The sequence below is a fragment of the Salmo salar genome, chromosome 10 (genome assembly GCF_965601325.2).
Source record: "Salmo salar chromosome 10, fSalSal1, whole genome shotgun sequence".
In the NCBI taxonomy this organism is placed as follows: Eukaryota; Metazoa; Chordata; class Actinopteri; order Salmoniformes; family Salmonidae; genus Salmo; species Salmo salar.
Window position 1 is genome coordinate 91,086,519 of NC_138300.1, and position 17,260 is coordinate 91,103,778.

The 17,260-nt window shown below is 40.4% G+C and overlaps 1 protein-coding gene across 6 annotated transcripts in view; it reads left to right on the forward strand.

Annotated features, from left to right (window-relative positions):
- The window catches only part of mef2aa (myocyte enhancer factor 2aa), a 95,694-nt gene extending 78,434 nt beyond the window's left edge, over positions 1-17,260 (forward strand). For 4 of the 6 annotated variants that reach the window (XM_014124111.3, XM_082957230.1, XM_014124112.3 and 1 more), the window contains 5 exons: positions 4,413-4,597; positions 8,177-8,200; positions 11,709-11,832; positions 11,992-12,115; positions 12,316-17,260. In XM_014124111.3, the coding sequence (XP_013979586.1) occupies positions 4,413-4,597; positions 8,177-8,200; positions 11,709-11,832; positions 11,992-12,115; positions 12,316-12,664 (806 nt within the window). In that variant the 3' untranslated portion in view covers positions 12,665-17,260. The remainder of the gene's footprint in view (positions 1-4,412; positions 4,598-8,176; positions 8,201-11,708; positions 11,833-11,991; positions 12,116-12,315) is intronic. The other 2 variants (XM_014124114.3, XM_014124113.3) reach the window with 1 other exon arrangement.

The following is a 17,260-nucleotide window of genomic DNA, read 5'->3' on the forward strand; positions in this document are numbered from 1 at the left end:
TGTTGTTTGTACCAAACTGGGTAGAACAGCAGACACAGACTGCTTGGAAGAGAAACCTCTCTCTCTCCAGTGCTGCTGTCAGATGGCCATTCCTTACATAGCTCTGATTTTTCACAAGCAGCAGCTATTGGGAGAGGAGAGGCCTTTTGCACCAGTTCTGTCTTGTTGCTCGCTCTCTTTTCTCCTCCGGTGGTGTGGCTTGATATCACCACTAAGAGGGGCTTACAAGCACGGAGAGTGTCCTGGGAAATGCTCCGGATCACTGATTAAGCCTAGGGAATGGCGGCACTGATCCAAACCCTAATCTCATCTGATATGCCAGCACTTGTCCTCAGAAAGAAAACTCTTTCTTCATATTGATGTATACCGGCAAAGTGCAAATGAATCATTTTGTCCATGGACATGACATGGCATGTCATTGCAGCTTAGTTTTTCTCTCTTCCACATTGTGGAAGCATATGAACTGTAGCTTGAAAGCTTTTTGGAGCCGTTTTCATAGTTTCCTTTCTGCAGCAGTGTGAAGGAGGTCTTTACCACATGTGATATGAGTTGACTATATGTGTTCATTAAGAATGAACATGAGTCTGGTTTCAATCTGAGATCATAACAGGATTTGGCAGCTGACAAACTAACACATGAAAGTGTGTTTCTGTTAATACACCACATCTTACGTTGAGCAGAAATGAGAATTTCATACAGTCATTTCACTCCTAGAACATTACAGGCACCTCGGGTAAATGAGGCTCTGCAGAGGGGTGATGTTAATTTAGCACGAGTTGCATAAAAGCCAGTGTTTAAGATTAAATAAGGGGGAAGGGCTCCACCATTCTTCCTGCAGTCTTAGGAAAAAAAGGCACCTAAAAGAGTTATTTGGATGTGGAGAACCATTGGAGAACCCTTTGAAGAACCTTGTTGGTTCCAGGTAGAAAGACCCATTTCCTTCCAAGTAGCACCCTTTTTGGTTCCAGTCAGAACCCTTTTTGGTTCCATGTAGAGCCCTTTCTACAGAGGGTTATAAGGGTTCTCCTATGGGGATAGCCGAATAACCCTTTTGGAACCCTTTTTTCTAAGTGTGGAGAGGTCTCACAGTGGCTCAGTCCCAGTGCTCTGCAGACATGAATCATGATAAATAAGGAGAGTGGAGAGCAGTGGGCTCCACATGGTAGTCTGGGTCTAAGTGATCATGACATAAGCCTAGTGAGGGTCAGAATATTCACTCACAACATACAGTATTCTGCTTTTGCAGGCAAATTGTTGTAGCTGTATTTTAATTCTGTATTTTCAGAGAGCAGTTTTTGATAGCAATTATTTTTCAATTGTTCTGTCTAAAATGAGCCATCTGTTTTGGCTCTCGTTCAAATACCTAAACCTTGGCTCACGAGAAGGCTATGAACTTCTTATGCTTTGCTCAAACATAAATGATATGGATGTAATTAAAGCAACTCTGTGATATCATTTTTTACACCTAATTAGCAATCCAATGTGGAATTCTTTGTGTGATACAGTCACACTCCTCAATGCATTAGAGATGCTTTGCACACAGTTTCACTCTTTCCATGCTCTCTCTCACTCTGTTGAGCATTAAGAATGAGAGCTTGTCAGAATGTTAGGGGATGTGACTCTTCTCTCTCTTATGCAATATGCCTGCAAGCTGTGCAGATTCCTTCATTAATACTGGAGAGTTACAGGCTCTTAAAGAGCGATTGCAAGGGCTGTTTGTGTGTCAAAGAGAGTCTATCTGAACATATTATTCCTCTATTTCTTGAGAACCGTGGAAGCCGTTGTTCCCAGTGGATTACCACTTCCAGTGTGTGTTTTTTCCATTAAGAAAGCATTCTAAACTGTATTTGTTTTTATACTAAGGGGCCCTCCAAGTGGAATATGGATTTCTTGGAACAGCTAACTAGTGAGTGAGTGACTGCACTGCAGTCTCACAAACTGTGGCCCTGCTCTCTGCTTCCTGAGCCAAAACAATACCAGAGCACCCGCTAAAGAGTTTCTATCCAGGCTCATTAATGGACGCTATTATTAGAATTTGCTCTCTTTTCCACTTAATCTATTAGAGGCTCTTGATTCACATCCATTAATCTTTTCTCATTCATGTATGCATATTCTCTTCCCTCACTGAGACTCAAGTTCCTCTGGTGTTTGCCTAATGACAGTCAGGTCTGGTCAGTTCTGCATCACTTGCTCTTCAATGCATTCTAGTGAAAGCACAATTTAGTCAACATAGTTTATTTTGTCTTACGTTCAGATGAAAACTAAATGTTTGAGTGGTACATACAGCCTCTTATGTAATCCTGCTCCACGGTGGGCGGTGTTAATTATTTACAACAAAGAGTATATTTATTTACCCAAACACAGAAACTAAACATTCTACATGTTCTAGGTTCATTCACTGTTGATTTGATGGCAGAAGAACCATTCTGGTTCAGATAACACACAGAAAACAAATCTGCAAAGATGTTTCTGCCAAAAGGCTTGTGTGATCTGTGATCGCTGCATGTGATAATTGTCTTGTTTTAAAATGTACTGTAAGGTAAAAATAGTTGTTCTGTCTTGTAATGGTGCCCCATTTTAGTGACTGTTTTAAATGGGAACTGGCTTCAATTACATCTAAGTCTTTTGTTAATCAGCAATTTCAGGCATTATGCTCTGCACAAATGTACTTTACAATTCTGCATGTTGCTTTTGTGCACAACCGGCTGTAGGCTATGTACAACTAGCTTCAAGGAGCATGTTTTTTCTCCGTTACGCCATAGTTACTGCCTGAAATGCCGACACATTCACGTTTGTGAAACAACATATTTTCATTTTGAACTGATTCCCTGTGATGATACCATGGGCCTCTGATCATTATCAGAGCTGTGTTGCTGCACCTTTTACAGTCAGGACCCTCCCCCTCCTGAACACCAGCCCAGATATTGCCTCGCTTGATTTGCCCACCCACCCCCACAACTTTTTCTGAGTAGAGCCGAGAAGAGAAGAAACCTCTGTGTGGAAATACACAACCAGGGTTGTGTCTTATCAGAAAATAATACATCTTTCTCAGAAACAAAGAATTATAATTTAGACAGATTTATCACATTTTTGATAGTGAAGATACCTTCTTTGCAACTGTTGTTGACCCATGTGGTACTCGTCCTCCAATGAACCTATATTTATGTTAAAATATAGGATTTTTTGTTATAAGCAATAGCAGTGTCTCCTATTTGTAGGGTTTGGGTAATTTACATAGCTAATTATATGCGTGCACCTTAGTTTTTACTGCAGTATAAGATGAAAGCGAGTGCTGGGAGCGATAGTAGCTTGCTGTTGATTCAGCTGTGACATACCATTGTATGTCTCATAACTGTTTATTTGGCCGTGTATTGTGGGGGTTCTTATCTGTAGCTAGAGAGGTGATTGTTCCATTATGTCACTAGGTCCTGCTTATCCTGCAGCCTGCTTGTGTTTCACTGGGCTCTATACAACACAATGGAGTGCTCAGTTACTTGTTGAAGTGTGACACTGATCTGTTGATGAAATACTAGATAGCATTGATTCTTTCATCCCTCTGTTTCTCATTATTTTCCAGATTCTGATATCCATTTTTTCAATGTTCTGATTCATCAGAATGGTTATAGCTGAATAATGCATCAAAAAGAGATATAAACTGCTAGTGCATTTGCAAATACTCTCACATTGATTTCATAGCATAGCATGTCATTGATTTCATACCATATGTAGCTCAATTCAGCCCCAGTCCAGGCATTGTGCGACATGGACTGTACTGGTCCTTCTCCTGATCAGCTCTGAGATGGTGTCATTGCCCTGTGCCTGCTTTCACTTTGTTTTAGAACAGTTGCCACAGGAAGTGACTCTGGGTGGGGGGTAAACCAGCCTTATGACTCATTGTTCTGTAAATCTACCATTAGAGTAGAGAAGAAATGACAGTCCACACATACGTATATAGTACTACGAATACAGTACAATGAGTACATAGATAGTCTTGCATACTGTAGCAAGACATAGTATTCTCATATTGTCACACCAAAAAAGTACCATAGCAATCCTTAGCAAACAGTTTTACCCAACTGTAATGGCTTGCTTTTCCCACCTTAAACAGCAGTCACAGTACATTTGTTAAGGGAATTGCTCCTCATCCCAGGATACAAGGAGTTGACTTTGATATCGTCACTCACAGCAAGAATGAAAGGCTCATAAATTCTGAAATGGACGTTTTATTTTGGTAAATGTGCAGGATAATTATCTGAGACTATTAAAACTTCCCAGAGGGTTGGGAACACTTAACGTTGCGTGCCGTGGCAAGCTATGCAGCTTTGAAATGGTGCGTTGGAGATTTAGCAGATGACTGTTGTTGTAGTGTCTCACAGTCCCATGACGGCTTCTGTCTCTGTCTCTCTCTGCAGGGAACGGCTTTGTCAACCCTAGGGGCTCTCCGGGACTCCTGGGCGCAACCAGCGGGAACAGCCTGGGGAAAGTCATGCCCACCAAGTCTCCACCGCCCCCTGGAGGGAACATGGGAATGGGCAACCGCAAGCCAGACCTGAGAGTGCTGATCCCCCCGTCCAGCAAAGGCATGATGCCCCCACTGGTGAGTAGCCTACAGTCCCCACTCCTCACTGCACTTGAGCAGACTGGTAGAACACTGCGTGTATCTACCTCGGGGCTGCACCGATTTTGGCTTCTTTGTCCCTCACATGTGTGCAACAGAGGGAGTTTTATTTCCCCTCACAGGATTGTGATGGTATTATTGTGGTATAGTGTGCAATGTTGGAAATGTTTTGGAGCAGGAGAAATGGTCCTCCTCACTTGAGGATATCAGTGCTGTCTGAGGACCTCGTGCTTCATTCCTGGTGGGACAGGTTTACTTGCAGCCTAGATTCACTTATTACATCAACAGCAATCAGCGAGCGGCATTCGTTCTCATGCTGCATTTTTATTTGATCACCTACAGGAGCTAGACTCTGGACGGTGACAAGAACACAAACAGCACAGCTGCTAGCTAGGCTATACTGTACCTCTGAAGCCCAGGGGCCACATTTATAACCGTTGCGTACATTTTACAAAAATATTGTGATTTCTAAACTTGGCGCACGCCAAACATACACTCTTCCCGCTATACGGTAAATCAGACCTATCGTAAAACTGTGCAGGTGTGTTAGAGCATTATAACGCCGCCTAAAAATGACCATTATTAACCTGTTATGGTGACAATAACGCCCTTATTTGCTGCATACTTTGGAAGTATTGGAATTAGGCCAAGAGAGTATCTAAAAGAAATAGCAATGGCCAACGTGATCAAATGTTTTTGGAGGTGTTGGCAGAATGTTTTCTTTTGCAGTGACATTTGCTGTATCTGACCATTTCTGAAACAATTGAAAATTGTTGTGGACCTATAAACAGATCTTTTGAACTCAATACTGTTTTGCATTTACTTTTTCCCGAACCTAAATATGCGCTGCCCGTGAATTCTGAAACATTGTCTATTCGGGAAGAAATGTGAACTACAATAGGCCTACTTACAGTGGTAGTCTACACATTTCAACTGTCTGTTCACCTCTTCAATTCTACTGTAAGTTATAAACTGCGCTCCCTTTCAGATGCATAGAGTAAAAACGATTGAAATTATAATAGCCTATCTAATAGGCCCAATTATATGAGAGATGCGCATAGTCATTTGTTGTACGGCTACTTCGGTATTATGAACTCATCATGGCCAGAGAAAGTGAGGAATGTATGCTGCAATGGTTATGATGTATATAAATGAAATACTGTCTACTCAAGAAATTTCACATTACAGTATTCAGACATCAAACGTCAATGGAAAAGGTGAGCCGTCTGTTCTACCATTAAGTTAAACTGCGCTTCGGATTTTTGTTATGAATAAGAGTGTCATCATACAGTATATTCCCCATTTGCACAAGGCTACTATAGGGTAGTTTTGCCTTCTTGCAATGCAATACTTCAACCTCTAGAAACTGTGTAGTCCTACGCATGGTCTAAAGATTGCGGGATGATAAGCACATTCTCAAGTCAAGTTACGTTCTTCTAAATGCCAACTTTTGCGTGTTTTGGAGCATATTCTGTGCATACACAACGTTTATAAATGAGGCCCCAGGTGCCTTAACAGTTACTCAATTATAAATATTGAAATTAGAGGCCCTCTCTAATTCTGATAATGAATGTGCAGAGAGCTCTGACCACATTGAGCATATGAGGCTGCACTACACTGCCATGGCCATAAATCTAAATGGGAAGAAAAGCTTTCAGACATTACCCAGTCATTGACTCTTTCCAACCTACAGTACATGTTGCTGGAGCTCTCAGCAATGGGTGTTCCTCCTAGACACTGGTATGGTAAATATACCTGGGGTTACCATGGCGTGGGTACCCCTGATACATCTACCAGTCTGGAGCAACGGATCAACATGTGTGTGTTACCATGCCAACATCTGGAAGTGGTAGGGCTCCCAAACCAAACCAAACCTCAGAGCTTCCCATGTTGGGGAGTAGTGAACTACATATAGTTAAACTAGTCATTTAACTACATTTGCAGTAGCTTGGTGGTAGTTGAACTAAATTCAAATCTAGGTAGTGTTTTCAGTAGTTAATTACTGTTTTTACATGTAGCGGTGTAGCTAACTACTGGAACTACACACTACATTTTTAGTTAAACTTTTTTTCCGTAGGGGTGGCATTAGTGTAGCTTAACTTCTTTCAGTGTGAAGTAATTGGTAGCTTGGTAAACTATGTTCTCAGAGTAGCTTCCACAACACAGAGATTCACACATCACAAGGACAAACCAATTATGGCTGCGTTTAGACAGGCGGCCCAATTCTGATATTTTTTCCACTAATTGGTCTTTTGACCAATCACATCAGATCTTTTCACATCAGATCTTTTTCAGAGCTGATCTGATTGGTCAAAAGACCAATTAGTGAAATAAGGATCATATTTGGGCTGCCTGTCTAAATGCAGCCTTAGTGTTCGTTATTAGAACTATTGAGCAGGATTACAATGTTTCAGACAGAGAGATTCTAGAAGTCCTGAATGTGTCAGTAGTATTGAGACAAAAGGGAGGGCCTGCTCAGCTCTGCTCTGTCAGTGTAAACGCAGCGTTCCAGATGGGTTAAGGCAGCGTTGTGGGCTGGCAGGTCTTCAGACAGCCTGCCATTAGGCCATAATGGTATTAAATTAATCACATCTCAGTGTGACAGAGTGGGGATGAAGGCTTAATCAGGGGCCCAGAGTGTGAGCCAGATAATATCTTGTCGCCCTTGTCGTGTCTTCCTGCCGCTATTGATTGAGTGTGGGTATTATTAAGACAGTCCTGGCCAGGGCACAGTCAGTCCCTCAGCACAGGGAAGAAGGAAGAGGGGCTTCTAGTTAGCCTCTTGTCTAGCAGAACAGTAGGCCTCACATACAGAGACTCCTATAATCTCCTAGGTGAAACAAAAATGCACAGTATGCAGGTATCAATGAATTACATTGACTTGTACATCATTGACTACTCTACTTTATAGATAGCTACAAATATTTGATGACATTACAGTTTGCATTGAGTTGACCTAACTAGTCAGTTTTAGTTTCTTGAACTCAGTTTTATTTAAAGTAAGTGGAGAGCCTTCCAAATGAGTCAAGCTATAGCCTCAGGATTGATGATGTAATTAGATGGATGCATGAGAGGTTAAGCACTTATTCAATGTGAGTCCAAGTCATTAAGTGTGTTTGCTGACTTAAACCATTCTTGCTAGAGTGTCTTTAATAATTGACTCTAAAGTTGACCCATTTTGGTTTTACACCAGTAACCTTCTGAGTAGCAAATAGTTATGGGTCCAAAATGATAGGTCTTACTCTGAAATGGTCACAAACCCAAGCTAAAGTGTTATAACATGGTCATTTAGCAGGCACTTTTATCCAAAGCATTGTACAGTACTGCCTTTGACAAAGACATTGCATTTGACAAAGAAGGTTTTGCAAGGTAACCTGAATAGCAGAGGACAGAGTGAATATTTAAGTCTAGAGGGCAGGCACGTCTAGATGACTTTTACTCGTGGAATACAATCAGGCAATTAGGACTTTGGTTTTCAACATCAAAAGGGTGACTGTAGAAGCCATCCTGACCTTCTCTTGTAACCCTGCCTCTCTTCTTCTCTTCTGTTGAGAGCAGTCGGAGGAGGAGGAAATAGATTTGGTGAGTTTTGAGAAAAATGGCTGAATGAACACACTTTCAATTTCATCGTAACAACAACGAGGCAAATAGATAAGTAATAACATGTTCAGGAGTGAAGGCTGTTCTTGAACTGTAGATTTGAATACCTTGAACTGAGTTTATTGAATTTATTTGATTGAATGGATTTTCTTTTTATAAAGACTAAATTGAGAAATGAAGAGCAGCGTCAGTGTTTCACTGCATGTCATGAACCTGGCAAGATGCCTGAACCTGTCTAATGTGCTGAGCACCGCCACTCCCATGTGTTGTTCAGGGAATGCTTGAATGTTTCTGTTTGTTTGTGAGTGAGCACACGATGCACACATTCACTAGAACTATTAGACAGATCATTATCACTCCTGCGTCTTGTTACTTCAAGAAAGTAGTTTGGACACACATCGTTACATACAGGTGAAGTCGAAAGTTTAAATACACTTAGGTTGGAGTCATTAAAACTCACTTTTCAACCACTCCACAAATTTCTTGTTAACAAACTATAGTTTTGGCAAGTCGGTTAGGACATCTACTTTGTGCATGACACAAGTAATTTTTCTAACAATTGTTTACAGACAGATTATTTCACTTATAATTCACTGTATCCCAATTCCAGTGGGTCAGAAGTTTACATACACTAAGTTGACTGTGCCTTTAAACAGCATGGAAAATTGCCCAAAATGATGTCATGGCTTTAGAAGCTTCTGATAGGCTAATTGACATCATTTGAGTCAATTGGAGGTGTACCTGTGGATGTATTTCAAGGCCTACCTTCAAACTCGGTGCCTCTTTGCTTGACATCATGGGAAAATCAAAAGACATCAGCCAAGACCTCAGAAAAAGATTGTAGACCTCCAAAAGTCTGGTTCATCATTGGGAGCAATTTCCAAATGCCTGAAAGTACCATGTTCATCTATACAAACAATTGTACGGAAGTATAAACACCATGGGACCACGCAGCCGTCATACCGCTCAGGAAGGAGACACGCTCTCTCTCCTAGAGATGAACGTACTTTGGTGTGAAAAGTGCAAATCAATCCCAGAACAACAGCAAAGGACCTTGTGAAGATGCTGGAGGAAACACGTACAAAAGTATCTACCGTAAATTCCGGACTATAAGCCGCAACTTTTTTCCCAGGCTTTGAACCTCGCGGCTTAAACAATGACGCGGCTAATATATGGATTTTTCCCGCTTTCAATTTTTTTTTTTCAAAAAAAACACATTCTGTGACGTGCTCAGTTTTTTGGCGGCATGAAGCTTTCATTAGACCAATGAAATTGCCGAACGGGTTAAGGTCAAACAACTTTTTTGTTTACTGTTTAGATTAAATCGAGCGCTCTCAAACTTCCCATCATTCTGATTACGGTAGTCATTTTGTCACCCTCGTCATGGCAAAGACACGGAGAAATGCATATGATGCAGCTTTCAAGTTGAAGGCGATTGATCTGGCTGTTGGAAAAGGAAATAGAGCTGCTGCACGGGAGCTTGGTCTTATTAATGAGTCGATGATAAGACGTTGGAAACAGCAGCGTGAGGAATTGACTCAGTGCAAAAAGACAACTAAAGCTTACTGCTAATTTTTTGTTACAAGCCGTGTTTCGTTAAAGCCTATTTATTTTTGTTACAAGCCATGTTTCGTTAAAGCCTATTTATTTTTGTTACAAGCCATGTTTCGTTAAAGCCTGTGTAAAGTTAATTTGTTTCAATGTACCGGTAGGCACCTGCGGCTTATAGACATGTGCGGCTTATTTATGTTCAAAATAAAATAAAAAATGTAATTCAGTGGGTGCGGCTTATATTCAGGTGCGCTTAATAGTCCAGAAATTACGGTATATCCACAGTAAAACGAGTCCTATATCGACATAACCTGAAAGGCTGCTCAGCAAGGAAGAAGCCACTGCTTCAAAACCACCAGAAAAAAGTTAGACTACGGTTTGCAACTGCACATGGGGACAAAGATCGTACTTTTTGGAGAAACGTCCTCTGGTCTGATGAAACAAAAATAGAACTGTTTGGCCATAATGACCATCATTATGTTTGGAGGAAAAAGGGGGAGGCTTGCAAGCCAAAGAACACCATCCAAACCTAGGATTAAATATCAGGAATTGTGAAAATTGGAGTTTAAATGTATTGGGCTAAGGTGCATGTAAACTTCTGACTTCAACAGTATAATTGTTTCATTGTGGATTATGTAATTCTTAGAAGCTTGTTTTTGAACGATGTCATCTGGTTGGAGAGAGTAGGAGCAGCAGATATTTCCAAGGAAGTTATCAAACTGTCATGATGCAATATTTCCTCAAATGAAACCCTCAACTGCACTATATTACAAATTGCCACACCAGAGCTGCTCAGATCAGTAATCATATGATATGACATGCTGTATGTGTTTCCTAGATTGATGCAGTAAAAGGTGTCTCTTGATGTTATTCCCACCCAGATCACAAACAGTCCTGCAGCTCATGCTAACTCTGCCATTTTACCTCTGTTAGCTGCTAGCAAAATAGTCTCACTTTCACATCAGAACAAACAAGTGTAGCATTAAACGTTTATATTAGAGGGTACATAATGAACAGAATACTATATTCTCAGAAGATTTGACTAAATCATCCATAGATGGATAAATGAGCCAACATTTGACCAGTGAGTGTGTGGTCCTAATGAGTGCCTACCATGATTGGCATTCTGGGAGCTTGTGTGGTCCTGTTGCTGCTGCATGAAGGCACTGTGTTGTGTGACTGTGTGCTTGGGACAGCATGCAGCCACTGCACCCAGGATTGCGGTTTTTTAGGAGTTATGTAGTAGCTGCTATATGTTATAAAAAATTAAGGACCTGTCTCTCATTCTGGCAGTAGTAGTAAGACATCTGTTTTTTTTTTTTAGACATCTTTGGTAGTCATTGAATTAACCATTTTCTTTATTCACAGTCTATAAACAATTTGAGTGCTGAAGAGCATTTGCCTTAGCTTGTAAGGAAATCTGAATACAACAACGAGTGCATGTCAGCACAAATTCCCACTATTGTGTATGGTAAAACGGTATTCTATTTCAGAACTTTATTCCTGTTTCTGATGATCCATAATCTGTTTACAGATTTACCCACAAACAACATTCAATTTATCAATATTGGACAAAAACTGTTTTTAAGTCTTTATGGGATATAGTTTTTTTCTTATTACACATTTTGTCAAACAGCCATCATATAATACAAACACGGCTCAATACGTTATCTGGATTGTAGCTACATGTGACATGAAGCTACAGTGCTACTGCTTGGTGGGAAGTAGTATTGCAACACATTTTTCATTGCTAAGTTATTATAGTCTTATCATATTATGACTTTAAAAAAATGCTGTGCAGCTAATATATACATAACATAACATGTTTTTAGCTATATCAATTTACCATCTTGCACTTTGGGTTCACCACAGTAAGCCTTTACAGCACCCTACAGGGTTGTTTTGTTCATTAAACCTGTTTTCTTTGTACTGTTTACAGAACACCCACAGGATAAGCAGCTCCCAGTCCCAGCTACTGGCCACCCCAGTAGTGTCTGTCACCACCCCCAGTCTGCCCCCCCAAGGCCTGGTCTACTCAGGCATGCCCACCGGCTACAACACCGGTGAGTCTACCCCTCTGTCCCCTGCCACGGCTGCCTCGGCGCTGCCTGCCTGGCTCATACTGATTGGTCTGGTCTCCTGTGGTGAGAGGTGTTGCTGCAGTAGCAGTGGGAGGGGGAGTGTGTGTAACTCACTGTTCTCTGGTGCTGTTGTTGTTGCAGAGTACTCCCTGAGCAGTGCAGAGATCTCCTCCCTACAGGGCTTCGGCTCTCCAGGGCTCTCTTTGGGCTCCATGTCGGCATGGCAACAACATCAACTGGGCCAGGCAGCTCTCAGCTCTTTGGTGTGAGTAACACACTAGCAAACACACACACAAACACATAGACACCCACGCATTAATAGAATATTCAGTGCACACATTATATACACGTTCAAAGTACATAGGTTGGACTCTTTCAAATGTTCATTTTCCAAACACCACTCCAAGCACCTGATCTATGTTACTATCCAAATGGCCACTGACCCCGTGCTGTTCCTCTCTACAGGGGTGGTGGTCACCTACCTCAGGGCTCCAACCTCTCTATCAACACCAGCCAGAACATCAACATCAAGTCAGAGCCCATCTCCCCACCGCGGGAGCGCGTCACCTCCTCTGGCTTCCCCCAGCAGCAGCAGCAGCAGCAGCAGCAGGCGTCCAGCCGGCAGGACCTGGGCCGCTCGCCAGTGGACAGCCTCAGCTCCTCCTGCAGCTCGTACGATGGCAGCGACCGCGAAGACCACCGGCCGGACTTCCACTCCTCGTCCATGGGACTGGGCAGACCCCCAGCCGGCACCGAGGACAACAGGGAGAGCCCCTCTGTCAAGCGCATGCGCATGGACACCTGGGTGACATAGAGTCACTCAGTCAGGCCTCCAGTCACCAGCTAGTCAGATGGAGGGAGGGAGAGGGTAGACTTGGGGGAGAGATGGATGGGGTAGGAAAGGTCCTTATAATTATCATTATAATATTATTATTTAACTCCATTTCATTTTGTAAGAAGGAGAATGGCAAATAAATTAAATACGTCTCACATTAATAAGAAAAACATTCAAGTAGTTGGACTGAATTATGTACACAAACAGATGTTATCAGGTACTGGGTGCGAATTAGATGTTTGCAGGAGTCTGATGTTCAAAGGAAAAAAAAGAAGAAAAAAACGAATCTAGATTATTGTAGTCACTGGTCTAGTCTGGCACTTGTAGTTGCTGTTTTTGCTGTTGTGGTTGCAAATGACAAACAATCCAAAAAGTCAGTGTTGGCTGCTGGCTGAGGGCCCCTGCTTGTGGCGTCCACTGTTAGAGCTCATGTTTCACTACATGGTATAACCTCATACGACTTTAATCTCATACAACTTTGTCTCAATTTGTCTCTTCTATTAACTTATTAAATCAATAGATGTGAAATCAAATTTTAAAACAATTTCGACCTCAGAGACTAAAAAGAGTTGTTGTTTTTCATTTGAAAGAAGTTTCCCTTGTGTGGTTTGAGACAGGAAAAGCTATCCTGTATGGGAAGGACATGGCTCAGAGTCATGTGTTTAGTTCTAAAAGAAATAGGAAATAGTATATTGCAATAATAACATTCATTTTATAATCTGATATATGGGACATTAACATTATGGGAAATTGTCCAGTTGAACTGGTAACATGGTAATAGCAAGAAATCTTCTCATTGCTCCAACAATTCATTGGTAATGTAAGCCAAAGCTGTACTGTATGTTTCTTTCTGTTAATTTGTAGCTATGGTTTCCTAGCAATTCTCTCAAAAACAATTGTTCATTTTAGTTTTGTTTTTACTGTGCTTTGTTACAAACATTATAAAGACATGCAAGCCAGATCTTGAATCAATATCTCAAGCCATGAACACTTGCTGTTCTGTTTGTTAAATTAAACATTTGAGCCAAACACTTTCTTTTGTTATGTAAATAGCAACTTTAATATATATATATATATATCACCTTGGTGTAAGTACGTATGTATTGTACCATCACCAGATTCAAGAAAAAGGTATATTTTTGTGGATTACTGCCATGTTTACAGGGCGAGATCCTTATTAAGTAGATTATTCACTGGTTAATATTTACTATTTTGTTAATTATACTGTACTTTCTTCAAAATTGAATTACTACCGTTATAATCAAAGTGGTTTTCTTTCCAGAGAGTAGTTTTTTGGGTTGTTTTCCCTTTAATAGTGGTGAATGTCTGTCCTTAAGAAATTGTAATAACAGTGATGTAAGGTTAAAGTTCCACTATATCTTATGTTGTGAAGGATAATCTCAACGCTGAGGAAAATATGGTTTAGGGTTAGGCTATTTACCTGTAGCTGCTGAATACACTGCCAACTTTCAAACCCAAGGTCCCATCTCAGCATTGAAAAACCATCCATTGTGATTGTGCTTTGCTCGATTGAAAGACATGCCATTTCATGAACCATGCCAATAAACCTATTTGGGTCGCTCCACGAAAAGAGTGCCTTTTGCGTCACTTTGATATTTGAAGTAGAAATTGTGCACCAATATTGCATTTTAAAAGCCTGTTGTGTTAAATTAAGTGCACTTTAATATACACTGAGTGTACAAAACATTAAGAACACCTTCCTAATATTGAGTTGCACCCCCTCTCCCCTTTTGCCATCAGAACTGCCTCAATTTGTCGGTGCATGGACTCCAGAGGGATGCTGGCCCATGTTGATTCCAATGCTTCCCACATTTGTGTCAAGTTGGCTGGATGTCCTTTGGGTGGTGGACCATTCTTGATACACACAGAAAACTGTTGAGCGTGAAAAACCCAGCAGAGTTGCAGTTCTTGACACAAACCGGTGCGCCTAGCACCTACTACCATACCCCGTTTAAAGGCACTTAAATATTTTGTCTTACCCATTCACCCTCTGAATGGCAATGATACACAATCCATGTCTCAATTGTCTCAAGGCTTAAAAATCATTATTTAATAACATGTCTCCTCCCCTTCATCTACACTGATTGAAGTGGATTTAACAAGTGACATCAATAAGGGATCATATCTTTCACCTGTATTAAGCTGGTCAGTCTGTCATGGAAAGCGTTTTGTACACTAATATAATTTTTAATATGAATAAAAGCTTTCTAAAGTGCCCAAAATCTGCATTTTGACATGTCCCGTGTCACTTCAAGGAAGATTTTAACCCACTTAATTGCAAAATCTCTCCAAGTTTCACCATCATTGTAAAGCCGTAGTTATTTTGTTGCTTTGACAAAGTTATTTCTGGACATTATTTATTTCATGTGATAATGATTAGTTTACATCTGTCCCTCATTTTAAGGTGAAACCAGTTACTTGAACTGAACTCTCGTTTTAATATGGTGAAACTATTCCTTTTTAAATATATATTTTTTCAAAATAAATATTGAACATCTAATGGTCAAATCATACAGTAAAAGCAGGTGAGCTGGTTCTACTCTTTTTGGCAATTTTCTGGTGTTTTGTGGTGGAAAACTGAGTGAGTTGAACATTATACGTCAACCTTGTTACTCATAGATAGACAGGCTAGAATTTTTTACTTTTTAAAAAATGTGTGAAGCTTGCATTCAATTGCCACTTTCTGTTGCACACAACAAGCTTCCATTCCCCCTGTCAAAGGGGGATTTATGGCTGATTTGTTTTTTGTTTTATTCCGATTTTTCAGGGTTGCTGCAGCACCCTCAGCAGCCGTATTTCCCACACTTCATTTTTTTATTTAACCTCTTGAGATGAGAAAACTAGTTTATGAAGTTGAACATATGCTCGTTATGACAGAATGTAAAAGTAGGTGGAATCTAAAGTTTTTTTTACCAAGTTAATACTTCTCAAAAGGCACCGAATTGGTGGAACGACCCATTTATGGTTAATTAAACGATCCATTGATGGATCACTCTCTGGTGAAATTGTTCACACTTATGAGTAAATTAAGTTGCAAACATTGTAAATAGCATAGCCTAAATGTAATCCTCAGTCATGATTATGTATAAGATTAATCAGTTTTATAAATTGGCACAGCAAAATACCCTATGTTTGAGGCCCATCACTAGTAGGAAATGAACAACCCTGAAATCATGATCCCATAAGAAGGGTGTAGTACTGGTGAGTGGCAGCAGCCATTTTCTGTTTCACTGTTGTATATTTGCCTGTGTGTGCATATCAGACCATGCAAGCATGTATGTCATTGTCTGTTACATGTGGCCTTGGCTTGCATTATACCCCATCCCCACAGTGGTAAAGTGTCAGAGAATTCAGCAGCTAATACATAGTAGAGACAATGCAACAGAATAGACTTGATCTGACACTGCTGGATTGCACACATTTGTATGAGAAGTTTGCTGTACAAAAGGAGTATCTCTTTACATTTGCTATATTTTGCCTTGTGTGTTTCTCCTCCACGCCTGTCTCCACCCCTTCATTTGATCCATAGCAGTTGGCAATAAGCCAATAGTGATCTATGCAGTTTCCAACTCATACTCTGCCCAGATGCGGACCCTTAAAAAACGTCACTTAAAGGGTCCAATCTACTATGAAATGTTATTGCATGTCCCATATAGTCAGGGAGCTGGATAGCCAGTTGCACATAAAATTTTATCAATGTCTACCTTTTTGAACAAATTATTTTCCTCAGTCTTGATCAATTCAGAATTATTTTAGACATGCATAAGAAACACAGCATAACTTATTTAATATCCATTTGAACACATGTCAGGTTACAGAACAGCAATAATACCATTACACTATTCTAACAAGACTTTAGCAGTCTTTTTTTTCATAGCTTCATTACAAATGACATGCACACTTTAGCACTTGATAGGATATCAGGGAATTTTTCTAGCTTCACTCTTTATATGCACGGTTAGAAAATAGCCTTATCCCAAAGAATTACTCATGTTATAAATCAAGAAAAGCCTCACATAGCTCCAAACTAACGCCACTACAGCTAAAGAAGCTGACAAACATTACAGAACATAAGAGACTGGTTAGTCTTTTCCACTCTGCCCTCCCCTGAAATAAGATTCACACAAGGAATGTATAGAGAACGTAAAGTGATACACTTGCTCTTTTGGGCTATGTGCTGTGTAAAAACCTGCACAACTATTGAATGTGAAAGAACAGGATTATAGGAGACAACAGAACTTTGTTGCAAGAACTTTCTTCACTTTGCTGTGCAAGAGTACACTGCTTTGCTGTATGGCTTTTATAAACAGAACTATGTATTTGGTAATTGTTTGTAGTTAATAGTTCACTTCAAGAAGCTGTTTGCGGTTTGGATGCTCAAACCGTTTGGCGGCACAAGCTGGACTTTGTTGCCATGAATGAAACAAAATCAAGAGAGAATTTTAAGTTAATCTGCATTTTATTTCCCTTGAATGATAAAGATACCATGCTAGAGATTGTTGTAAAAATGTGTGTTCTACATTCACTAAAGTAAAACTATTGGCTTCTACTGTC